The 26,896-nt window shown below is 44.6% G+C and overlaps 1 protein-coding gene across 3 annotated transcripts in view; it reads left to right on the forward strand.

The window, feature by feature from the left end:
• The first annotated feature begins 263 nt into the window (after positions 1-263).
• LOC115141372 (serine/threonine-protein phosphatase 6 regulatory ankyrin repeat subunit C-like) overlaps positions 264-26,896 on the forward strand; it is a 49,485-nt gene continuing 22,852 nt past the window's right edge. For all 3 annotated transcript variants that reach the window (XM_029680168.2, XM_029680176.2, XM_065002279.1), the window contains exons 1-21: positions 264-466; positions 1,513-1,596; positions 3,332-3,410; positions 3,719-3,789; positions 4,000-4,200; positions 4,417-4,504; positions 6,806-6,948; positions 7,132-7,344; positions 18,120-18,198; positions 20,642-20,756; positions 23,080-23,162; positions 23,398-23,515; positions 23,627-23,695; positions 23,826-23,966; positions 24,048-24,107; positions 24,556-24,667; positions 25,167-25,238; positions 25,566-25,767; positions 25,939-26,026; positions 26,194-26,311; positions 26,544-26,763. In XM_029680168.2, coding sequence (XP_029536028.1) covers positions 440-466; positions 1,513-1,596; positions 3,332-3,410; positions 3,719-3,789; positions 4,000-4,200; positions 4,417-4,504; positions 6,806-6,948; positions 7,132-7,344; positions 18,120-18,198; positions 20,642-20,756; positions 23,080-23,162; positions 23,398-23,515; positions 23,627-23,695; positions 23,826-23,966; positions 24,048-24,107; positions 24,556-24,667; positions 25,167-25,238; positions 25,566-25,767; positions 25,939-26,026; positions 26,194-26,311; positions 26,544-26,763 — 2,383 coding nt within the window. In that variant the 5' untranslated portion in view covers positions 264-439. The remainder of the gene's footprint in view (positions 467-1,512; positions 1,597-3,331; positions 3,411-3,718; positions 3,790-3,999; positions 4,201-4,416; positions 4,505-6,805; positions 6,949-7,131; positions 7,345-18,119; positions 18,199-20,641; positions 20,757-23,079; positions 23,163-23,397; positions 23,516-23,626; positions 23,696-23,825; positions 23,967-24,047; positions 24,108-24,555; positions 24,668-25,166; positions 25,239-25,565; positions 25,768-25,938; positions 26,027-26,193; positions 26,312-26,543; positions 26,764-26,896) is intronic.

Raw genomic sequence — 26,896 nt, forward strand, 5'->3', positions numbered from 1 at the left:
AGATGAATTATCTCAACCCCCCCAAAAAAGAAGTTGAAATATCTACCTAACACAAAAAAATAGTCCAGCTAGTTTTCTTGAATAAGGCAGATAACGTTAGAGGGTATAATATCCATTGCAGACAGATGTTTTGTTTCTGATATAGTTACGACGTTACTAAAACTATTACATTTACACATTTTATGGATAGATTGTGGTGCAATATTCAAAGTGACCACTGTATGTCGCTGCTTGTAGTTACTGCAAATACTAGCTTTTACCGACGGCCGCCGTTCAAGTACGCACCACTTCTGTCTATCAGTGCAATAAACAACGGCTAGCACACACGGACGCAGAACAAACCCTTCCCGAACAATTACCACAATAAAACAAAAATATCGCAATTAGCTACATCTCCACCCGATCCTAATGAAGGATCTCCGGCCTGACTGACTAGGAGATGGGAATACTTAACATAATAGACCAGGTAGGTAACGCGAATTAAAGCTAGTTTTACGGTCGGTATTCCTTTTGGAAACCGTTGTTTTCTTTATCACTGTTTCCTTATGAGGGCGGGTTTGATAGATAGCTAGCTAACGTTAGCTTGCTAGGTCTCGCTAACTACGTATGGTGCTTGGCCTAAGCTCGTTTATGGCCATTTTAACGATACAGTGTAATCACATTTTACATGCTCCAATAAAATTAAGTATAACGTGGGACTGTATTGTTTGCTAAAAGTATATCCGTTGATTTGTTCGCTTGCTAATGCCTAACTACTAAATGTGGCAATATCATGTACACACCAGCTTTCCTAACCAGGCTATCATCCCATAGCTAACGTAGTTAGCTGGTATCGGTATGGACGATGACATATTCAGAATAGTAGCCAGCTATCTATTTGGCTAAGCATTTGGGATTTTGATGTTCAGTATGAACAACTTGTTTAGACGTCAATAACCAACAAATAGGAGTAATGACGGTCACATTCTTAGCCAACTAGCTGACAGCTAGGAAACTAGCTATCTAGGTCGATACGTCGTCGCTGCAGTCCGCATTAGTTAGCTATGGACTGGGCTGTCACTACTGTGTTGGTAAAGTCTCGAGCTAACTGGACATAATTGTGTATTCCGCTAACTTTTTATAGTTTCATGTGGTACAGAAATGCAATCAGCTGTTACGATTGAATTACTGCGTGCGTGAGGCGTTTTCCAATTCCAAGCGAAGTATGTTGTGTTGGGGGCACGCAGCTAACGTTGCCACATATGACAAGTAGTGTCTGTCTGTTTAACAATTCCCAGTCAAGTGGATAGCTAGCTAATGTCATTCATCCACCCCGTGTTATCAGGGAAGCGTCACACATTTTATAGCGTAATGCCCAGATCCCACACCTGTCTATGACAATGACCTCTTATAATATAAACTTGCATGATGCAGCAGCACAATGCAATGAAGTTTGCAAGAAATTGGACCAGATAACGCAGGTCCATTCTATATCAATCTGAAAATATTTAATGTGTCTTTATTCTCTTCCAGACTTTGCTGGTCCAGGCTATATTTAGCCGAAATGCAGAGGAAGTGAAGTTTTTGTTGCACAAGAATGAAGAAGTCAATGCACTGGTAAGATGGCTCTCTACACATTAACATGACCCTGTGTGAATCAATTTACTCCACACCTCCTACGGTACCCATACTAGACACTTTCTTAATGGGCCAGCCAGTTAAACAGCAAGGGATTACCTCTCCAATCCTCTACAGGCTTTGACCTCCTGTGCATGTGACCTAAAACGTTGATTTGATTTGACCTTCCTGTCAACTGTGAATCAGATATAGTTAACTCCACAGAGTAAATAAATAATGCTATGTGGAGCAGTAATGTTATACCCACAGTATTTCACACTTCAGATTCTTGGTCGCAGATTTCAACAGTATCTGTGCATGTTCTCAGGAAAAGATTAGCTTACGGTTAAGGGATCGATGGGAGGAAAAGCTTAGCATTGAGAGATTGAAAGTATCTTCTTCCATCCAAGTGTGTGGCCGATCAGTCTAGATTCCTCACTCGTTCAGTCCACCCCTCTGGTAATCAGACCAGCTGGCTGTCAGGTTAGAGCCCTGACACCATTCTCTAGGTACACTTAATACACACACAGCCAGTCTTAACATTTAGTTTCACAGGTGCTGAAACAGGGCAAGGTGAGGCCACCTAATGTGAATAGGGGTGTGTAGAAAGTGGAAAGGAACTTCTACAGTGGAGAGGAAGGGGTCGCAAATTGCTGAGTGCATGCTTTCAATCAGCATTGGTTCTAATATGGCTTGGTGCCAATATGTAAAATCAGTAGCTGCAATTTGTTAAATGTCACAACAACCTAAATCAGTTTCTATTGTATATTAAAATATTTTGCATTTACAATGGAGTCAATATTTGGCAGAGGTCAAATATTATATCACTGTCAATACTTAGTTGAAGCCACAAGCCCTGGGGCTATTCAATCACTGCTTCAAGTCAAAGAAGACATTCTGTTCTACCACAGCAAAAGTAATATGCAGTTGAGCTCCCTTTGCTTCACTTTCACATGGTTAACATTGTTTTGATTCCTACATGCATCCAAACATGAATTCTTGCTGTGCAAGATAACATTATTGACTTGTACGCCCAAAACCCACAGGGATACTTGTCCTTAAACAGCCTCTTGTCCCGGAGGCCCAAAATCCTCAAACGGCTTCCTCCTCCAGTCAGTGAATGAATGATGCGTATGGAGAATAAGACAGTAATTTCCTTACTAGGGCTGCGAGGGTGAGACCGGGCCTGAGCCCTCATTCCCCACACGCCTCCCTTCCTTCCTTTCACTGTCATGAGTCATTCACTGGTGGGTTTACACTGCACACACACATTCCAGTACGGAGGACAGGGTCCATTAACCTCACTGAGGTGGATTTCAAGCCCTTTCGGTTTACAGAATGAAAAAAATTAAATCTGATCTTGCTCCCTGCCACATTTGTATATACAGCATACCTAATCTCAACTAATCATTTTCTGTGAAAAAAAGTTCATACTGAATATTCTGAGGAGACGGGCTACAGGCCAACATGTATGACATACCTTTTTACTTGAGTTTTTTGCAGGACGGCTATTTCTTTCTGTATTTTCAATATCCTGTAATTAAAAGCTATTTTATGTAAGTTGGTTTCAAGTTCAAAACTATTAGCAGCGGCATTACGTTTTATATTCTCGGCCTTTGAGGTGTATCGTTCAACTTGCTGTTTGTTTTTAATACAATGATGTGATCAAAACCAACTGTGGGCTTTAATCTGGGTTCTTGCTGACTCTTTCTCTGTCTGCACTCTCTCTCCTCAGGACCAAGAACGCCGTACTCCCTTACATGCTGCTGCGTGTTTGGGCGACGTTCACATTATGGACCTCCTCATTAATTCAGGTAACGTTCTCCAGCATGAGACAGACACTTTTCAGAGTGATTTGCATTATTCACTCAATTATCCCTATCATATTATGGAATAAAGGTTAATCTCATTATCTGTTAGAATATCAACCAGCATTGAAACCCTTCCCTATAGTCAGAGGTTGATAAGCCCTATCCTAAATGAATATACTGCTAATGAAACCAGATACGTGTGCAAATGTCACTGACCATCTAAGATCTGAGGGGCATTGTGATTAGCTGAATGTGCAGTTGAGCTGAAAGCTACAGAATGGTTGACTGAGTTTTCTCTCGCTCTCTCTCAGGTGCTAGTGTTAATGCTAAGGATCAAGGCTGGCTGACACCCCTGCATCGGGCAGCTGCCTCACGGAATGAAGTAAGACCATGATGCCAAGTACTATATGTAAATCCTTCTACAGTCATTTCACTTGAATTCCTCATCAGTCTTAATAGCATTGCTCAGCTTTTGAAATTAATTTGCATACTTATAACCCATCACCTCCTTTCTTGAATGAGTATCTATATGAATGTCAGTGATAGTCACACTCCTCATCCTTTTTATTTATTCTCCTTCTGTCTTTCCCAGAAGGCTGTGGGGCTGCTTCTGAAGCAGGATGCGGAGGTCAATCTGCGAGATAAGTTTTGGCAGACGCCGTTGCACGTGGCGGCGGCGAACCGGGCCACACGCTGCGCTGAGGCCCTAATCCCCAAGCTGAGCAGCCTGAACGTAGCAGACCGCTCCGGCAGGACAGCTCTGCACCATGCAGCACACAGTGGCCACGTGGAGGTTAGGGGTCATCGGGTGGAGGGTTATGAGTAACACTGAAATGGCACCAAATCCCCTATATAGTGCACTACTTTTGACCAGGGCCCACATAGGGTCCACTATATAGGGGATTGGTGCCAATTCAGACGTAGCCTAGGTGATTAACTGTTCATCCTCTACTCAGAAAGGTGTCTTGAGTGTGCTGGTTTTAACTCACTATCTCCTGTCTGTTTCCAGATGGTGAATTTGCTCCTCAACAAAGGGGCGAACTTGAGTGCCAGCGATAAGAAGGAGAGGCAGCCAATCCACTGGGCCGCATACCTCGGTGGGTGGGACCTTAGAACGAACACATTTCCTGAAAGTAGCTTGGTTTCCATCCAATTTGCGACAGATTTGAATGCGAATATTCTGAAATCTGCATAGAAAAATATGGGCATTTTCCCTCCAGAGATGTTTCCATCAAACAGACTTTTTGCAGATTAAAGGCTGTACGTGATGACATTGTGCATATAAAAATAACTTTTGCTGTTAAATTCCCATGTACCGAATGAAAAAATACAAGTTAAATGGATTTCCATCGCATTTTCTCAAGAACTGTAGCAAATGTACCCACTCTGGTCTTGGCACATGCACTCTAGCCAACAGCTCGCATATTCTTATGGATAAGAGCGATATATTATTTTTATTTGTCAAATGACAGCCAAGCATCGATCATCATGTCACCAGAATAAAACCCTCAATAGTTTTTGGAAAGGAGCATCAAGCTCATCACCTTGCACTTTCACCTCCTGTGAAGTTCATCATAATTTATTTCATCTGTAGCCTAATAAACTGCATGCTTTCCCGAGTCGTAGTGGCAGGACCACAGAACATATTGCGTGACTCCAAGTTTACTTCATTATGATGGTTATTATATTAATATTTGCGCATAAAGGCATTTCCACCACAATTTCTAGCATAATTAATTTGACAGATGCGTTTATAAAATTGTACCGGCATTTCATGTTTCCATAAGTCCGGTCTTCACTTTTTTCATGCGTCAGGTAATTCAGTCGCATTAAATGAGGTTACTGACACTTCTCTCATTGGTCTGAGCAAAGGCACTGTGCACTGAGCAGACTCCCTGATCTACAAATCAACTTGCATTCTAGACTTCCCATCAAGGCATCTTCATATACAGTGCATTTGGGAAAGTATTCGGATCCCTTGACTTTTTCCACATTTTGTTATGTTACAGCCTTATTCTAAAATTATTTAAATAACACATTTCCCCATCAATCTACACACAATAACCCATAATGATAAATAAGTGAATGAAATCAGTATTCAGACTTTTTACTCCGTACTTGGTTGAAGCACCTTTCGTATCGATTACAGTCTTGAGTCTTGGGTATGACGCTACAAGCTTTGCACACCTGTATTTGGGGAGTTTCTCCCATTCCTCTGCAGATCCTCTCGAGCTCTGTCAGGTTGGATGGGGAGCGTCGCTACACAGCTATTTTCAGGTCTCTCCAGAGATGTTCGATCGGATTCAAGTCCAGGCTCTGGCTGGGCCACTCAAGGACATTCAGAAACTTGTCCCGAAGCCACTCTTGGTCTGTCTTGGCTGTGTGCCTACGGTTGTTGTCCTGTTGGAAGGTGAACATTTGCCCCAGTCTGAGGTCCTGAGCACCCTGGAGCAGATTTTCTTCAAGGATCTCTCTGTACTTTGCTCTGTTAATTTTTCCCTTGATCCTGACTAGTCTCCCAGTCCCTTCCGCTGAAAAACATCCCCACAGCATGATGCTGCCATCTCCATCCTTCACCGTGGCGATGGTGCCAGGCTTCTTCCTGATGTTAGTCTTGGCATTCAGGCCAAAGAGTTGAATCATCAGACCAGAGAATCTTGGTTCTCATGGTCTGCATCCTTTAGGTGCCTTTTGGCTGCTAGCTCTAGGAATAGTCTTGGTGGTTCCAAAATTCTTCCATTTTAAGAATGATGGAGGCCCCTGTGTTCTTGGGGACCTTCAATGCTGCAGACATTTTTTGGTACCCTTCCCCAGATCTGTGCCTCGACACAATCTTGTCTCGGAGCTCTACGGACAATTTTCTTTGACCTCATGGCTTGGTTTTTGCTCTAACATGCACTGTCAACTGTGGGACCTTATATAGACATGTGTGTGCCTTTCCAAATCATGTCCAATCAATTGAATTTACCACAGGTGGACTCCAAGTTGTAGAAACTTCTCAAGGATGATCAATGGAAACAGGATGCACCTGAGCTCAATTTCGAGTCTCATAGCAAAGGGTCTGAATACTTATGTAAATAAGGTATTTCTGTTTATTTTTAATACATTTGCAAAAATGTACGAAAAACTGTTTTCGGTTTGTCATAATGGGGTATTGTGGGTAGATTGAGGGGATTTTTTTTTTTTTAATCAATTTTAGAATAAGGCTGTAACGTAACCAAATGTGGAAAAAGTCAAGGGGTCTGAATACTTTCCAAATACACTCTACAAAGACAAGAGAATCTTTGCCGAATCACATATCCTCACGCACAAGCAGAAGATTGACTTGGATTTCATTAACCTATCCGTGTGTGTCTGTATATGTTCCATGATTGTATGGTTGTCTCCTCTTCCCTCAGGGCATCTGGAGATCGTGAAGCTACTGGTGTCGCGGAGTGCGGACGCCATGTGCAGGGACAAGCGAGGTTATACCCCGCTCCACGCCGCAGCTGCCAGCGGCCAGATCGAGGTGGTCAAGTACCTGCTGCGGCTGGGGTCAGAGGTGAGGGGTCAGGGAGTGAGGCTCCATCAGGTCACCATCATATGGTCACTTCATGTGTCAGGTGGTTTCCTATTGTTGAAATGTGCTTGTTGTTTTTTATCTCCAGACCATATAACATCCCCAAACCCCACCATAATCTCTAGTTGTTGTGTAATTTCTACCTTCTCTTTATCTCTGCGTCAGATTGACGAGCCCAACACTTTTGGGAACACAGCGCTCCACATGGCGTGCTACACAGGCCAGGAGGCGGTTGCCAACGAGCTGGTGAACCGAGGCGCCAACGTCAACCAGCCAAACCAGCGCGGCTGCACACCGCTGCACCTGGCTGCTGTCTCCACCAATGGGGCGCTTTGCCTCGAGCTGCTAGTTAACAACGGTGCTGATGTCAACATGCAGGTCAGTTCGAGTAGGCTGGGAAAAAAGGGATTGGTTGCACCGCAAATGGCACCCTATTCCTTATATAGTGCACAAATGTGTATATACAGTACCTTGCAAAAGTATTCACCCCCTTGGCTTTTTTTCTATTTTGTTGCATTACAACCTGTCATTTAAGTATATTTTTATTTGGGTTTCATGTAATGGACATATACAAAATAGTCCAAATTGGTGAAGTGAAATGGAAAAAATAACTTGTTTCAAAAAATTTCAAACGGAAAAGTGGTGCTTGCATTCACCCCCTTTGCTATGAAGCCTCTAAATAAGATCTGGTGCAACAAATTACATTCAGAAGTCACATAATTAGTTAAATAAAGTCCACCTGTGTGCAATCTAAGTGTCACATGAACGCAGTATATATACACCTGTTCTGAAAGGTCTCAGAGTCTGCAACACCACTAAACAAGGGGCACCACCAAGCAAGCGGCACCATGAAGACCAAGGAGCTCTCCAAACAGGTCAGGGACAAAGTTGTGGAGAAGTACAGATCAGGGTTGGGTTAAAAAAAAAATCTGAAACTTTGAACATCCCATGGAGCACTATTTAAATCCATTATTTAAACATTTGAAAGACTGTCACCACAACAAACCTGCCAAGAGAAGGCCGCACACCAAAACTCATGGACCAGGCAAGGAGGGCATTAATCAGAGGAGCAACAAAGAGAACCCCGAAGGAGCTGTAAAGCTCCACAGCGGAGATTGGAGTATCTGTCAATAGGACCACTTTAAGCCGTACACACCATAGAACTGGGCTTTACGGAAGAGTGGACAGAAAAAAGCCATTGCTTAAAGAAAAAAATAAGCAAACACATTTGGTGTTTGCCAAAAGGCATGTGGGAGACTCCCCAAACATATGGAAGAAGGTACTCTGGTTAGATGAGACTCAAATGTAGCTTTTTGGCCATCGAGGAAAACGCTATGTCTGGCGCAAACCCAACACCTCCCATCACCCCGGGAACAGCACCCCCACAGTGAAACATGGTGGTGGCAGCATCATGCTGTGAGGATGTTTTTCATCTACAGAGACTGGGAAACTGGTCAGAATTGAAGGAATTATGGATGGCGCTAAATACAGGGAAATTCTTGAGGGAAACCTGTTTCAGTCTTCCAGAGATTTTAGACTGTGACGGAGGTTCACCTTCCAGCAGGACAATGACCCTAAGCATACTGCTAAAGCAACACTCGAGTGGTTTAAGGGGAAACATTTAAATGTCTTGGAATGGCCTAGTCGAAGCCCAGACCTCAATCCAATTGAGAATCTGTTGTATGACTCTCTTTGGTGAAATAGTCCTTACTTTGCCTGTAGGTGTGTTGGGTCATTGCCCTGTTGAAAACCAAATAATAGTTCCACAAAGCGCAAACCAGATGGGATGACTTATAGCTGCAGAATGCTGTGGTAGCCATGCTGGTTAAGTGTGCCTTGAATTCTAAATAAATCACTGACAGTGTCACCAGCAATGCACCATCACATCTCCTCCATGCTTCACGGTGGGAACCACACATGCCGAGATCATCCGTTCACCAACTCTGCGTCTCACAAAGACGGCAGTTGAAACTAAAAATCTCAAATTCGAACTCATCAGACCAACGGACAGAGTTCCACCAGTCTAATGGCCATTGCTCGTGTTTCTTGGCCCAAGCAAGTCTCTTCTTATTGGAGTTCTTTGGTAGCTGTTTCTTTGCAGCAATTTGACCACAAAGGCCTGATTCACGCAGTGTCCTCTGAACAGTTGATGTAGAAATGTGTCTGTTACTTGAACTGTGAAGCATTTATTTGAGCTGCAATCTGAAGTGAAGTTAACTCTAATGAACTCAACCCCTGCAGCAGAGGCTTCCTTTCCTGTGGCAGTACTCATGAGAGCCAGTTTCATCATAGCGCTTGATGGTTTTTGCGACTGCTCTTGAAGAAACTTTCAAAGTTATTGAAATTTTCTGGATTTACTGACCTTCATGTCTTAAAGTAATGATGGACTGTAATTTCTCTTTGCTTATTAGAGTTGCCATGATATGGACTTGGTATTTTACCAAATAGGCCTATCTTCTGTATACCACCCCTCCCTATCTTGTCACAACACAATTGATTGGCCCAAATGCAGGAAAGAAATTCCACAAATGGACCTTTAACAAGGCACACCTGTTAATTGAAATGCATTCCAGGTGACTACCTCATGAAGCTGGCTGAGAGAATGCCACGGTGTGCAAAGCTGTCATCAAGGCAAAGGGAGGCTACTTTGAATAATTTCAAATATAACATATATTTCGATTTGTAGCACGTTTTTGGTTACCTCTTAATTTCGTGTTATTTCAAAGTTTTGATGTCTTTACTGTTATTCTACAATGTAGACAATAGTAAAAAATAAAGAAAAACCCTTGAATGAGTAGGTGTGTCCATACTTTTGACTGGTACTGTATATACAGTGCATTCGGAAAGTATTCAGACCCATTCCCCTTTTCCACATTTTGTTACGTTACAGCCTTATTCTGAAATGGATTTTTTAAAATTCTTACAAATCTACACAATACTATAATAAAGACATTGCGAAAAAAGGTTTTTGTTAATTTGAGCAAATCTATTACAAATTAACTGTATTTTTAAGTATTCAGACCCTTTATTATGAGACTCGAAATTGCGCTCAGGTGCATCCTGTTTCCATTGATCATCCTTTATGTTTCGACAGCTTGATTGGATTTGACCTGTGGTAAATTCAATTGATTGGACATGATTTGGAATGGCACACACCTGTCTATGTAAGGTCCCACTGTTGACAGTTTATGTCAGAGCAAAAACCAAGCCATGAGGTCAAAGGAATTGTCTGAGACAGGATTGTGTCGAGGCACAGATCTGGGGAAAGGTACCAAAACATTTCTGCAGCATTGAAGATCCCCATGAACACAGTGGCCTCCATCATTCTCAAATGGAAGAAGTTTGAAACCACCAAGACTCTTCCAAGAGCTGGCTTCCCGGCCAAACTGAGCAATCGGGGAGAAGAGACCTTGTCAGGGAGGTGACCAAGAACCCGATGGTCATTCTGACAGAGCTCCGGAGTTCCTCTGTGGAGATTAGAGAACCTTCCAGAAGGACAACCATCTTGGAGTTAGCCAAAAGGCACCTAAAGACTCAGACGATGAGAAACAAAATTCTCTAGTTTGATGAAACCAAGATTGAAGTCTTTGGCCTGAATGTCAAGCGTCACCAGGAGGAAACCTGGCACCATCCCTATGGTGAAGGTAGTATCACATTTTTCATTTCATTTCATTACAGTACAACGGCTTGATTTGTTTGATCGTAGCTAGCTACATAGCTAGCTACATAGCCGTCTTTGTATCAAAGATAATTGTGTAGTCTAGAGCGATTTCCTAGGTTAGCTAGCCAGCTATTGTCGTTCTTTTAACGCAACGTAACGTAATCAACACTGCTAGCTAGCCAGCTAGCCCCGAATAGCAGCACAGTAGAAACTATTACACTCAACGGAACGACTTGATTAGTGTAGTGTCAACAACGCAGCCAATGCCAGCTAGCCTACATAGTCAACAACGCAGCCTCTGCCAGCTAGCCTACTTCAGCAGTACTGTATCATTTTAATCATTTTAGTCAATAAGATTCTTGCTACGTAAGCTTAACTTTCTGAACACTCGAGACGTGTAGTCCACTTGTCATTCCAATCTCCTTTGCATTAGCGTAGCCTCTTGTGTAGCCTGTCAACTATGTGTCTGTCTATCCCTGTTCTCTCCTCTCTGCACAGACCATACAAACGCTCCACACCGCGTGGCCGCGGCCACCCTAATCTGGTGGTCCCAGCGCACGACCCACATGGAGTTCCAGGTCTCCGGTAGCCTCTGGAACTGCCGATCTGCGGCCAACAAGGCAGAGTTCATCTCAGCCTATGCCTCCCTCCAGTCCCTCGACTCCTTGGCACTGACGGAAACATGGATCACCACAGACAACACTGCTACTCCTACTGCTCTCTCTTCGTCTGCCCACGTGTTCTCGCACACCCCGAGAGCTTCTGGTCAGCGGGGTGGTGGCACCGGGATCCTCATCTCTCCCAAGTGGTCATTCTCTCTTTCTCCCCTTACCCATCTGTCTATCGCCTCCTTTGAATTCCATGCTGTCACAGTTACCAGCCCTTTCAAGCTTAACATCCTTATCATTTATCGCCCTCCAGGTTCCCTCGGAGAGTTCATCAATGAGCTTGATGCCTTGATAAGCTCCTTTCCTGAGGACGGCTCACCTCTCACAGTTCTGGGCGACTTTAACCTCCCCACGTCTACCTTTGACTCATTCCTCTCTGCCTCCTTCTTTCCACTCCTCTCCTCTTTTGACCTCACCCTCTCACCTTCCCCCCTACTCACAAGGCAGGAAATACGCTCGACCTCATCTTTACTAGATGCTGTTCTTCCACTAACCTCGTTGCAACTCCCTCCAAGTCTCCGACCACTACCTTGTATCCTTTTCCCTCTCGCTCTCATCCAACACTTCCCACACTGCCCCTACTCGGATGGTATCGCGCCGTCCCAACCTTCGCTCTCTCTCCCCGCTACTCTCTCCTCTTCCATCCTATCATCTCTTCCCTCTGCTCAAACCTTCTCCAACCTATCTCCTGATTCTGCCTCCTCAACCCTCCTCTCCTCCCTTTCTGCATCCTTTGACTCTCTATGTCCCCTATCCTCCAGGCCGGCTCGGTCCTCCCCTCCCGCCTCCGTGGCTCGACGACTCATTGCGAGCTCACAGAACAGGGCTCCGGGCAGCCGAGCGGAAATGGAGGAAAACTCGCCTCCCTGCGGACCTGACATCCTTTCACTCCCTCCTCTCTACATTTTCCTCTTCTCTCTCTGCTGCTAAAGCCACTTTCTACCACTCTAAATTCCAAGCATCTGCCTCTAACCCTAGGAAGCTCTTTGCAACCTTCTCCTCCCTCCTGAATCCTCCTCCCCCTCCCCCCTCCTCCCTCTCTGCAGATGACTTCGTCAACCATTTTGAAAAGAAGGTCGACGACATCCGATCCTCGTTTGCTAAGTCAAACGACACCGCTGGTTCTGCTCACACTGCCCTACCCTGTGCTCTGACCTCTTTCTCCTCTCTCTCTCCAGATGAAATCTCGCGTCTTGTGACGGCCGGCCGCCCAACAACCTGCCCGCTTGACCCTATCCCCTCCTCTCTTCTCCAGACCATTTCCGGAGACCTTCTCCCTTACCTCACCTCGCTCATCAACTCATCCCTGACCGCTGGCTACGTCCCTTCCGTCTTCAAGAGAGCGAGAGTTGCACCCCTTCTGAAAAAACCTACACTCGATCCCTCCGATGTCAACAACTACAGACCAGTATCCCTTCTTTCTTTTCTCTCCAAAACTCTTGAACGTGCCGTCCTTGGCCAGCTCTCCCGCTATCTCTCTCAGAATGACCTTCTTGATCCAAATCAGTCAGGTTTCAAGACTAGTCATTCAACTGAGACTGCTCTTCTCTGTATCACGGAGGCGCTCCGCACTGCTAAAGCTAACTCTCTCTCTCTGCTCTCATCCTTCTAGACCTATCGGCTGCCTTCGATACTGTGAACCATCAGATCCTCCTCTCCACCCTCTCCGAGTTGGGCATCTCCGGCGCGGCCCACGCTGGATTGCGTCCTACCTGACAGGTCGCTCCTACCAGGTGGCGTGGCGAGAATCCGTCTCCACACCACGTGCTCTCACCACTGGTGTCCCCAGGGCTCTGTTCTAGGCCCTCTCCTATTCTCGCTATACACCAAGTCACTTGGCTCTGTCATAACCTCACATGGTCTCTCCTATCATTGCTATGCAGACGACACACAATTAATCTTCTCCTTTCCCCCTTCTGATGACCAGGTGGCGAATCGCATCTCTGCATGTCTGGCAGACATATCAGTGTGGATGACGGATCACCACCTCAAGCTGAACCTCGGCAAGACTGAGCTGCTCTTCCTCCCGGGGAAGGACTGCCCGTTCCATGATCTCGCCATCACGGTTGACAACTCCATTGTGTCCTCCTCCCAGAGCGCTAAGAACCTTGGCGTGATCCTGGACAACACCCTGTTGTTCTCAACTAACATCAAGGCGGTGGCCCGTTCCTGTAGGTTCATGCTCTACAACATCCGCAGAGTACGACCCTGCGTCACACAGGAAGCGGCGCAGGTCCTAATCCAGGCACTTGTCATCTCCCGTCTGGATTACTGCAACTCGCTGTTGGCTGGGCTCCCTGCCTGTGCCATTAAACCCTACAACTCATCCAGAACGCCGCAGCCCGTCTGGTGTTCAACCTTCCCAAGTTCTCTCACGTCACCCCGCTCCTCCGCTCCCTCCACTGGCTTCCAGTTGAAGCTCGCATCCACTACAAGACCATGGTGCTTGCCTACGGAGCTGTGAGGGGAACGGCACCTCAGTACCTCCAGGCTCTGATCAGGCCCTACACCCAAACAAGGGCACTGCGTTCATCCACCTCTGGCCTGCTCGCCTCCCTACCACTGAGGAAGTACAGTTCCCGCTCAGCCCAGTCAAAACTGTTCGCTGCTCTGGCCCCCCAATGGTGGAACAAACTCCCTCACGACGCCAGGACAGCGGAGTCAATCACCACCTTCCGGAGACACCTGAAACCCCACCTCTTTAAGGAATACCTAGGATAGGATAAAGTAATCCCTCTCACCCCCCATCCCCCTTAAAAGATTTAGATGCACTACTGTTCCACTGGATGTCATAAGGTGAATGCACCAATTTGTAAGTCGCTCTGGATAAGAGCGTCTGCTAAATGACTTAAATGTAAATGTAATGTAAATGTGAAGCATGGTGGTGGCAGCATCATGCTCTGAGGTTGTTTTTCAGTGGCAGGGACTGGGAGACTCGTCAGGAATAAGGAAAAGATGAACAGTGTGCAATACAGAAAGATCCTTGATGAAAACCTGCTCCAGGGCACTCAGGACCTCAGACTGGGGCTAAGGTTCATCTTCCAACAGGACAACGACCCTAAGCACACAGCTAAGACAATGCAGGAGTGGCTTTGGGGCAAGTCTCTGAATGTTCTTGAGTGGCCCGGACTTGAACCCGATGTAACCTCTCTGGAGAGACCTGAAAATAGCTGTGCAGCGATGCTCCTTATCCAACCTGACAGAGCTCGAGGGGATCTGCAGAGATAAATGGGAGAAACTCCCCAAATACAGGTGTGCCAAGCTTGTAGCGTCATACCCAAGAAGACTCAGCTGTAATCGCAGCCAAAAGTGCTTAAACAAAGTACTGAGTAAAAAGTCTGATTACTTATGTAAATGTAGTATTTCCTGTTGTATTTTTTTTTACATATACAAAAATGTCTAAACCTGTTTCTGCTTTGTCGTTTTAATGAATCTCCGAATAAGGCTGCAACGAAACAAAATGTTCAAGTCAAGGGTCTGAATACTTTCTGAATGCACTGTGTGTGTGTATGTACAGTGGGCTCCAAAATTACTGGCACCCCTGACTGGCAATGCACAAACAATACTTAAAAAAACATAAACAATATAATTATAGAGAAACTCAAAATACCAACGTGAGAAATACTGTACTTTATTAATGTTTCAATGGAAACAACCAAAATCATTCAATTATTTAATACAAAATAAATGTAACCAAATTCAAGGTTTCATAATTATTGACGCTCCTCATTTAGTACTTAGTGCCACCACCTCTGGCAAGGATAACAGCATGGTCTTTTTCTGTAATGTTTGACAAGGTTAAGGAACACATTTGGAGGGATTTTGGACCATTCCTCTATGCAGATCCTTTCAAGATCCTTCACATTCTTGGGTTTGCTTTTATCAACTGCCCTCTTCCACTCAGCCCACAGGTATTCGATTGGATTGAGGTCCAGCGACTGAGATGGCCATGGCAGAACATTGATTTTGTTGTCACAGAACCATTTTTGTGTGGATCTTGAGGTATGTTTCGGGTCATTGTCTTGTTGGAAAGTCCACCTACGGCCAAGTCCCAGCCTTCTGCCAGAGGGAACCAGATTGTCAGCCAAAATTGCCTGATACTTGGTAGAATTCATTATGCCATCAATCTTAACCAGCGCCCCTGGACCTCTGGAATTGAAACAGCCCCAAAACATCACTGCCCCCCCTCCATATTTCACCGTGGGTATGAGGTGCCTCTCCTTGTATGCATCTCTGTTTCGACGCCAAACATGCAAATCTGTATCTGACAAAAACGTTCAATTTTGGTCTCATCTGACCAGAGCACCTTCTTCCAGTCATAATTTAAACGATGTTTGGCAAACTCCAAGCGCTTGCGTCTGTGTCTTGGGGTCATTAAGGGCTTTCTTCTGGCAACCCTTCCAAAGAGCCTGTGGATGTGGAGGTGGCGTCTAATGGTGCTTTTTGAAACCTGGTGACCCAAAGACTCCACCAAGGCCTGCAATTCTTTCACAGTGATTCTTGGGGATTTTGTTGCTTCTCTCACTGTCCTCCTCCCCATCCTGGGGGGCAAAATGCATTTGTGTCCTCTACCCGTGAGGTTTTCAACTGTTCCATGTCTTTTGAATTTTTTAATAATTGCCCTGACAGTGCTCAGTGGTATATTCAATCATTTGTGGATCTTCTTGGAGCCATTTCTAGATTTATGAAGTCTACGACCATCTGTCTCTTTTGAACTGACAGTTCTATTGTTTTCTTCATAGTGTTGGATGACAAAGGGATATTGCATGGCTGTTACCTCATTTTGATGCCCTAGTGAAACAGGAAGTGATGTAATGGCTCAATATAGTTCCTTAAGACTTAGATAAACTTAAATACATGGAGTTTAATTTGTGGTTTAATTTTGGTAGATGTTATTTACAATCATCTTTAAGAGTGCCATTAATTGTGAAACCATGATTTGGAAGACATAGATTTTTAATTAAATCAATAAATAATTTTGTTTGGTTCCATTGAAACATTAATAAAGTACAGTATTTCTCACATGTTGGTATTTTGATTTTATCCCAATAATTATATTGTTTATATTTGTTTAAGCATTGTTTGCATTGCCAGTGCCAGTAATTTTGGAGCCCACTGTATATACACTAGCGTTCAGAAGTATGGGGTCACTTAGAAATGTCCTTGTTTTCCATGAAATGAGTTGCAAAATGAATAGGAAATATAGTCAAGACGTTGAAATGGTTATAAATAATGATTTTTTAAAATTGAAATAATTGTGTCCTTCGAACTTAGCTTTTGTCAAAGAATCCTCCATTTGCAGCCATTACAGCCTTGCAGACCTTTGGCATTCTAGTTATCAATTTGTTGAGGTAATCTGAAGAGATTTAACCAGATTTAACCCCATGCTTCCTGAAGCACCTCCCACAAGTTGAATTGGCTTGATGGGCACTTCTTACCATACACCATACAGTCAAGCTGCTCCCACAACAGCTCAAGAGATCCGGTGACTGTGCTGGCTACTCCATTATAGAAAGAATACCAGCTGACTGCTTTTTCCCTAAATAGTTACTGCGTAGTTGGGAGCTGTGCTTTGGGACATTGTCCTGTTGTAGGAGGAAATTGTCTCCAATTAAGCGCTGTCCACAGGGTATGGAATTGGACTCCAAAATTGAGTGATAGCATTTCTTCTTCAAGATCCCTTTTACACTGTTCAAATCTCCCACTTTATGACCACCAAAGCACCCCCAGACCATCACTTTGCCTCCACCATGCTTAACACATGCTTAACAGATGGTGTCAAGCACTCCTCAAGCTTCTTTTCATTTTTTCTGCATCTCGTTTTTCTTTGTGATCCGAACACCTCAAACTTAGATTCGTCTGTCCATAACACTTTTTTCCAATCTTCCTCTGTCCAGTGTCTCTGTTCTTTTGCCCATCTTAATCTTTTATTTTTATTGGCCAGTCTGAGATATGGCTTTTTCTTTGCAACTCTGCCTAGAAGGCCAGCATCCCGGAGTCACCTCTTCGCCGTTGACGAGCCTTTACTCTAACCCACAAATGCTGACGCTCCAGATACTCAACTAGTCTAGAGAAGGCCAGTTTTATTGCTTCTTTAATTAGCACAACAGTTATCAGCTATGCTAACATAATTGCAAAAGGGCTTTCAATTAGCCTTTTTAAAATGATAAACTTGGATTAGCTAACACAACGTACCATTGGAACACAGGAGTGCTGATAATGGGTCTCTGTACGCCGGTAGTGTATATGCACAAGCACAATGTGTACAAAACATTAGGAACACCTGCTCTTACTATGACATGGACTAACCATTTGAAAGCTAAGATCCCTTATTGATGTCACTTGTTAAATCCTCTTCAATCAATGTAGATGATGGGGAGACAAGTTAAAAAATATATTTTTAAGCCATGAGACATGTATGGGTGAATGGGCAAGACATAAGATTTAAGTGCCTTAGAACTTTGTAGGGTAGTAGGTGTCAGCAAGGCACAACGTTTTTCTTCTTCACGCTCAACAGTTTCCTGTGTGTATCAAGAATGGTCCACCGTCCCAAATGTCCTCCAGCCTACTTGACACAATTGTGGGAAGCATTGGAATCAACATGGGCCAGCATCCCTGTGGAACACTTTTGACACCTTGTAGAATCCATGCCCCAACAAAATGAGGCTCTTCTGAGAGCAAAAGGGGGTGCAACTCAATATTAGTACATTATATGTGTGTATATGGAATGCCGTTTGGGACGCGGTCTTAGTCAGAGGTTTAAGATAACTTAATTATTTATCTAACAATGAACTGTTTTTGTGTGTTCTCTTTTTCTCTCACAGAGTAAAGAAGGGAAGAGTCCTTTGCACATGGCCGCTATTCACGGGCGCTTCACTCGCTCCCAAATCCTTATCCAAAACGGTAACCACACACACACATCCAAAATAATAGTAATATTTGCAATATTATAAAAATTAATACAACATTATCACACCCTACATGTTACGAATCCCTTTTGGCCCGACAGTCTAGGGGGGATGGTAATGAGACCCGTAACATAACTCATGCAAATTATTATTGTGACAAAGTAAAAGTGTGAACGAAATAACCACGACAACAGAAATCTACCGTCAAACTCCAGGTTTATTTATAAAACACACGGTAATGGGGGGAGCAGGAAAAGGGGCTGAGCTGGACCCAAGGAAAGAAACAATAAGTATTCAAAAACACCCCTAAGCTAGACAATTTTTAAACTCTTCCAACAAGATTAACTCCCGGAGAGAGTTGAAATCAGTTACCTTACTAGCAGCATGCCATTTATCAAACAGATTTCCCTTGTCTCTAGCAAATTCCACATAAGTCTTACTAGAAGACTTTCTATGAGACCTAAATCTCTGTCGGTATGCCTCAGGCACAAGCTCATAGGCACGAAGAACAGTAGCTTTGACCACTTCATAATTCAAACTGTCCTCCAGAGGTAGCGCTGACAAAACCTCTTGGGCTTTACCAGTTAATTTACACTGAAGTAATAGGCACCATACCTCTTCAGGCCATTTCAATGCTACGGCTATACGCTCAAATACACAAAAATAGGAGTCAACCTCTGACTCTCTGAACAAAGGTACTAAGGCAATCTGCCTACTAATGTCAAACGTGTTTGAGGACACAGTAGGTGAGGACGGCTCACAAACAGGCATAGTAGGACCGGAGGCTAGCCTCGCTGTCTCTGCCTCCAGTTCCATCTGGCGCATTTTGAACTCCAACTGCCTTTGTTCTCTGTCTGCCTCAATTTTACACATCTCCAAATGCCGTTGTTCTCGTTCTTTTTCTGCCTCTATTTTACATATCTCCAACTGGAGAGTCTCTTGCCTAATTTGGGCTCTCTTCCACCTCCAGTTGGAACTGTGCTAAACGGACATCCCTCCTGGCATCACCGTTTGACAGTGGGGAGAGTGGCTCAAAACGGGACAATGTGGCTGGTGTTTTAGCCTCTCCCTCATTATCAGACACCAATGGGCTAACAGGAGCAGCAACATCCCCTACAGGGGTAGTAGACTCAGGCAGCGGTAACACAAGCACCTGCTCTTCCAACAATACATTTAATACTAGCCGTTTAACCTCCGCCTTAACTAAACTCTGCGGAATCGATACTGAATAATGGTCAGCCAAGGTCATTAAATCAACTCTACGACATTTGTCAAAAACCTCCCACGAAGGGTTATCCAAAAAGGATTTCAAATCAAAAGTAGTCATTTTACACTACTTAACAAGTGCCAAAGAAAATAGCAAACACTAATGCTACTTCAGCTATGACGCTCCACACTGAACTATACCACTACAACAATCTACATGAGCGGCATGGGTGTCAGTTATGACAAATCCCGGACGAGCCCCCACTTATGTTACGAATCCCTTTTGGCCCGACAGTCTAGGGGGGGATGGTAATGAGACCCGTAACATAACTCATGCAAATTATTATTGTGACAAAGTAAAAGTGTGAACGAAATAACCACGACAACAGAAATCTACCGTCAAACTCCAGGTTTATTTATAAACACACGGTAATGGGGGGAGCAGGAAAAGGGGCTGAGCTGGACCCAAGGAAAGAAACAATAAGTATTCAAAAACACCCCTAAGCTAGACTAGCCTACTTTAACAACAGCTAACTAACTAACCAAAAATACAGTGGGTGGTCCGCCCAGTTCTAACTAGTGTATTTAACAAAGTTCACCTACGGGTAGTGTATGCCCATGGGCGACTTGTCTTGGTTTCCACCTTTTCCCACCAGCAAACAAACAAACACCATAACCAAAAACAATACTCACAGGTGATGACAAAGTGCTATGGAGGTGCTTAAACAAAAGAGAGGTTAAGACAAAAAGCGAGAGTGAAACACAGAGACCTACAGACATGGCATTTACAGAGAGATTGAGCTAGAGATTGCTCCAGAGCAAACAAATGATGGGGTTTTTAAACCATGGGGAAGGAACTGTGATAGGGTAGGAAGTAGGAGGAGGTGTGTCTTCTGATTGATGATTGATTGTTGACTGATTGGGGAGTGATGGTTTTCACCTGTGAGGGGAGAAGGAGAGAAAAGACACACACACAGGATACACACACACACAGGATAACTGTATCCGTAACACTACACAATGATAGGGTGTTTGTGAAAAGTGCCTGCAGTATTTTGGGTAACAAACTTCTATTGATGTGCACCACCCAAACATACCCAACACTCATCCCCACCAGCCCACAGCAACCACCAACTCCAACAGCCACATAGCTTCTCATAGCTGTGTCAAAAACAGTATTGTGCAATTTTCCTCTCTGTCCCGACCACATCCCCTCTCTCCTCTGTGTGCAGGTGGGGAGATCGACTGTGTAGATAAATATGGCAATACTCCTCTTCACGTTGCTGCTAAGCATGGCCACGAGCTGCTGATCAGCACCCTGATGACTAATGGTGCTGACACGGCCAGGTGAGAGAGACACGCACACACACACACACAATCAGGTGAGTGACGGAACAGACACACAAATCCACTGTAGACGTTCTTTATGGCAAAAGCAGAATGTCTCTTCTGAATTTCAGTGGATCAGCTCTCACATTACTTATGCAACATAATGGACCTCTCAACAAAACTAGCAGCAAAACTCAAATCTCTCCTACACTGAACAAAAATATAAACGCATGTAAACGCATGTAAATTGTTGGCCCCACTTTTCATGAGCTGAGCTGAGTTTTTCTCAAAAATGTTGTGCACAACTTTTGTTTATATACATGTTGGTGAGCATTTCTCCTTTGCCAAGCAAATCCATCCACCTGACAGGTGTGGAATATCAAGAAGCTGATTAAACAACATGATTAAAGGTCACTCTATAATGTGCCGTTTTGTCACACAACACAATGCCATAGATGTCGCAAGTTTGTAGGGAGCATGCAGTTGGCATGCTGACAGCAGGAATGTCCATCAGACCTGTTGCCAGAAAATTGAATGTTAATTTCTCTACCGTAAGTTGCCACCAACATAATTTTAGAGACTATGGCAGCACGTCTAACCAGCCTCACAACCGCAGACCACGTGTATGACGGCATGTGGGCGAGTGGTTTACTGATGTCCACGTTGTCAAGAGTGCCCCGTGGTGGGGTTATGGTATGGGCAGGCAGGCATAAGCTACTGACAACAAACACAATTACATTTTATCGATGGCAATTTGAATGCACAGAAATATTTTGACGAGATCCTAAGGCCCATTGTGAGGTCCATTTCTTTTAAGGTTTCTGTGTCCAACAGGAGCATATCTGTATTCCCAGTCGTGAAATCCATAGATTCGGGCCTAATGAATTGATTTCTATTGACTGATTTCCTCATATGAACTTAAACGCAGTAAAATCTTTGTAATTATTGCATGTTTCGTTCATACAGCGTCTCTGGAAAGGATTCAGACCCCTTGACTTTTTCCATGTTTTGTTAGGTTACAGCCTTATTCTAAAATGAATTAAATCATTTTTTTCTCTCAAGCTACATAAAATACCCCATCATTACAAAGCAAAAACTGTTCTTTATATTTTTCTTGCTAATATATAAAATAAAAAAATATAATTTCACATTTACATAAGTATTCAGACCCTTTACTGAGAACTTTCTTGAAGCAACTTTGACAGCAATTACAGCCAGTCTTCTTGGGTATGACGATACTACAAGCTTGGCACAAGTGTATTTGGGGAGTTTCTCCCATTCTTCTCTGAAGATTATCTCATGCTCTGTCAGGTTGGATGGGGAGTGTTACTGCACATCTATTTTTAGGTCTCTCGAGTTGTTAGATCGGGTTCAAAGTCTGGGCTCTGGCCACTCAAGGACATTCAGAGACTTGTCCCGAAGCCACTCCTGCGTTGTCTTGGCTGTGAGCTTAGGGTTGTTGTCCTTTTGGAAGGTGAACCTTCGCCCCAGTCTGAGGTCTGGAGTGCTCTGGAGCAGGTTTTCATCAAGAATCTCTCTGTACTTGATCCTGACTAGTCTCCCAGTCTCTGAAACACATCCCCACAGCATGAGGCTGCCACCACCATGCTTAACTGTAGGGATTGTGCCAGGTTTCCTCCAGACGTGAAGCTTCGCATTCAGGCCAAGGAGTTCAATCTTGGTTTCATCAGACCAGAGAATCTTGTTTCTCATGTTCTGCGTCCTTTTGGAAAACAAGTGGGCTGTCATGTGCCTTTTACTGAGGAGTGGCTTTCATCTGGCCACTCTTCCATAAAGGCCTGATTGGTTCAAACCTGTCTCTGAGCTCTACAGCCAATTCCTTTGACCTCATGGCTTGTTTTTTGCTCTGACATGGATTGTCAACTGTGTGACCTTATATAGACAGGTGTGTGCCTTTCCAAATCATGTCCAATCATTTGAATTTACCACAGATGGACTCCAATCAAGTTGTAGAAGCATCTCAAGGATGATCACTGGAACAGGATGCACCCGAGCTTAGTTTCAAATCTCATAGCAAAGGGTCTGAATACTTATGTAAATAAGGTATTTCTGTTTTTTGTTTACATGTATGCTAAAATTTCTATACCTGTTTTTGCATTATGGAGTATTGTGTGTAGATTGCTGAGGAAATGGTTGAATTTAATCCATTTTAGAATAAGGCTGTAACGTAAAAAAATGTGGAAAAAGTCAAGGGGTCTGAATACTTTCCAAAGGAACTGTGTTTTTGTTCATTGTGTGTTACATATTTGAGAAGCTGCTGTCAGCACTATCTCCTTCCCGGTCTCATATATTCCTCTATCGCTCTCCTTGCTCTCTCTAGGCAAGGGATTAATGGGATGTTTCCATTGCATTTGGCTGTGCTCTACGGGTTTTCAGACTGTTGTCGCAAGTTACTTTCCTCAGGTAAGCCTTTAGACACAGCCATGGAAACTGTATGATTGAAACTAATCAAGTTTCATGGAGGTGTACATTCAAATTGACCTAAGTAGTGCTCTGTCAGATAGAATGTGAGAGGGCATTTACATACAGCACATTCTTTAACTTCTTGCTTTTCCTCATTCAGTGTCATGTTAGGAAACAGACCAATGTGGTCACCACGTATGACATCACTTCCCGTTTTGTGTTGTGCTTTCTGCAGGTCAGCTGTACAGCATTGTATCATCTCTGAGCAACGAGCACGTGCTGTCAGCAGGGTTTGACATAAACACCCCAGACAGCTCGGGGAGGACCTGCCTGCACGCCGCTGCCTCTGGAGGGTGAGCGCGCGTACCTGTACCCGTGCACACACATTTTGAATGAAGAGTGAGCTTTTTGGTAGTGGTTGTAAAATCGTTTAATTTGTATTTCTGTTCTCTCTTTGATGGCAGAAACGTTGAATGTCTTAACTTGCTGTTGAGCAGTGGTGCCGACTTGAGTAACAAGGACACATTGGGAAGGTGTGGTCTCATTCTAGAATTCAACAAATGTGTTTTTCCCCGCAATGTTTTTGTCATTCAGTGAATTCTATGTAATTCTCTTGTCCTGTGAGTGTGACTTCTCCTCTCTCTCTCCCGTCTCCCATGGCAGAGCTCCTTTGCACTACGCTGCGGCGAATGGGAGCTACCAGTGCACGGTGTCCCTGGTGAGTGCTGGTGCCGAGGTGAACGAGCTGGACCAGAAGGGCTGCAGCCCCCTGCACTATGCCGCTGCCTCGCAGACCTTCCGCCGGTGAGACACACAGATAACACACACAGGGGGGGCTAAACGATACCAGACCAAAATTTGACTGACATTTTGTTTTTGTTTCAGAGTGGACAGACATTACTCAGTTGGACACCATAGTGAGGAGAGGGCCAAGGAGGCCTTTTTGTAAGTCCCATACCATGACAGGGTAGCCTAGTGGTTAGAGCGTTGGACTAGTAACCGGAAGGTTGCAAGTTCAAATCCCCGAGCGGACAAGGTACAAATCTGTCGTTCTGCCCCTGAACAGGCTGTCATTGAAAATAAGAATTTGTTTTTAACTGACTTGCCTAGTTAAATAAAGGCAAACATTTTTTTTAAATGTAGTCTGCATGTCTCATGTTTGATAGAAACAATCTAATCAAGCCCTGACATTTTTCTTTCTCAGAAGATGGGAACCATTTAGAAATGTATTATTTTTGGCAATGGTTTGCAGTTAAGGTTAACCTGCCCATGTATTTGACGGCTTGTTGATTGACCTTTCACCGTTATTCTCTGTGTTAATGTAGTTGTGTATCCAACAGTTAGTTGGTTGACATAACCAACATGTCTGTCCTCTCCCCCTTTGTATGTGTAGTTGTTTAGAGTATCTGCTGGATAATGGGGCTGACCCAGCTCTGAGGAACACCAAGGGTTACAGCGCAGTCCACTATGCAGCAGCCCACGGAAACAAGCAGAACCTGGAGCTGGTGAGTCAGTAGGAGGAGGGACTACCAGTGTGTGCGTGCTACAGACAAATCATGGTGTCTTTTCAATAGGGGCTTACCCTCCTCGTCTTCGTCTGCACTATGAAACAACAGGACAAGTGACTGCAAAGTCCTAGTAGACATCCAACCATATTGCGTTCACTAGGCTGTTGATTTCAGATCAGTGCAGATAAAGAAGAGGAAAAGATATCAATTTAGAGTATTGAGATGCATCCAAAGTTGTACTTCAAAATGGTTCTGAAATGTAAGGCTTTGGAACTGGTGGCCTTTGTAAATAAGTTGTCTTTTCAGCCACCCCTTTTTAAGTGTTGAGATTGGCTGTTGGTAAAGTGTCGGTAAAGCATTTACTGTTGCTTCCTCTTGAGAGGGATAAACTCAGATGAATGTGTACCGTTTTCTGGCTTCCTTTGGGAAGTGCAGTGATCTTAGTAAATGGTATGTACAGGTTGCAAACTCCTCCCTTTGTCCCTCTGTTCCCCAGCTCTTGGAGATGTCTTTCAACTGTCTGGGAGACGTGGAGAGCAGTGTTCCAGTTAGCCCTTTGCACTTAGCCGTGAGTACAGTACACCCGCTTAGCCTCGTTTCCTCTGGCCCGACTTTCCGTTTCATTGTACTGTCTATTGGTTTAACTTCTGATTAGCCTGTTACATTAGTTTTATTACGGCCTTCTCTTTGTTCTACAGTGCCAGTTCAAAGTTGGAGTGAACTATCCATTTAACACAGTCACCCAATTCATTGACACATTTATCTGCATGACCCCCATTCTCACACCGTTATGAGGTGCTGGTTTTGAAGTTGGAGTGAAATAAATATCCCATTAACACAGTGACCCACTGCCATTCTCACAGTCTTGTATTCCCTGCCCTTTTCCCTCATCCAGGCGTATAATGGTCACTGTGAGGCTTTGGGGGTGTTGTCTGAGACGCTGGTGAGTCTGGATGTTCGGGACGCGGGGGGGCACACCGCCCTCTACCTGGCAGCGCAGCGGGGACATGCTCAGTGCGTGGAGGTACTGCTGTCCCACGGGGCCTCCTGCCACCTCAAGGAGCGCCGCCGCAAGTGGACCCCGCTTCATGTCGCAGGTGTGTGTGTATGTTGCACTCTATTGGGTGGTTGTTAGATTCTCATCCTCTTGGTGTTTGTATATGTTTGAGCACATGTTCATATTTTCACTCCTCTCTGTGTTGTGTTCTCTCTGCTCTTCATTGTATGTGCTTGTCTGAAAATTTGACCGTCTCCTTCACCTCCTCCAGCTTCCAACGGCCAAACAGACTGTCTGCTCATGCTGGTCAACCGAGGAGAGAAGGCTGACGTCATCGATATTGTCGACATACAGGGACAGTGAGTGACTCATTCATTTATTGAACATTATGTGCACCCTCTAGAATGGAAGGACAGAGGATTTTCTAGTTTCCTACATTGTCAGCTTTTCTTTTTTTTCTTTTTTTACAACAATGCTCTAGTAGAGTGTTCCCTGTTTAACCTTGTGTGTGTGTGTGCGTGTGCAGGACGGCTCTGATGCTGGCAGCTCTGGGTAGTCACACTGACTGTGTCCACATCTTGCTGGAGAAGGGAGCCGGGGCTGACACCGCTGACAAGAGAGGCCGCACTGCTCTACACAGAGCTGTGAGTTTCTCCACCATGTGTATATAATGTCTTACCTTGCCCAACCTACTGTGGTGGTTCGAAACACTTATGCCTTTCATCTGTTCTTCTCTTTCGCTATCTCCGTCTCGCGGCACTCTCTCCGTCTCGCGGCGCGCTCTCTCCTCTTTCCTTTCTCTTTTCTCCTTATGTCCTTCCTTCCTTTTGGCAGTGATAGGTTCATCCTCTGTAACTGTTTTGTCTCTTCCTCCAGGCGGCGATGGGCTGTGAGGACTGTGTGTCGGCCCTGCTCGAGCACGGGGCCTCTGCTCTGTGCAGGGAGTCCCGGGGACGCACACCCCTGCACCTGGCCTCCTCCTGCGGCCACATGGAGCTCCTGCGCAGCCTGCTGCAGGGTGCCACAAGCACCGACCCCCTGGACTCCTTGTTGGACTACAGCGGATACACCCCCGCCCACTGGGCAGCCTACCACGGTGAGACACGCCTTCATGGAGGGGCTACAAATAACCCTGGTGAATAACTCACAAAGTATAGGATTGGGCTTTCTGGCATGGAGAGAACCTGTTGCTCCTAAACTGTGAACCGTTGTCTGACTCATCTTTTTTC

Source organism: Oncorhynchus nerka, linkage group LG2 (assembly GCF_034236695.1).
Source record: "Oncorhynchus nerka isolate Pitt River linkage group LG2, Oner_Uvic_2.0, whole genome shotgun sequence".
NCBI classification, from domain to species: Eukaryota; Metazoa; Chordata; class Actinopteri; order Salmoniformes; family Salmonidae; genus Oncorhynchus; species Oncorhynchus nerka.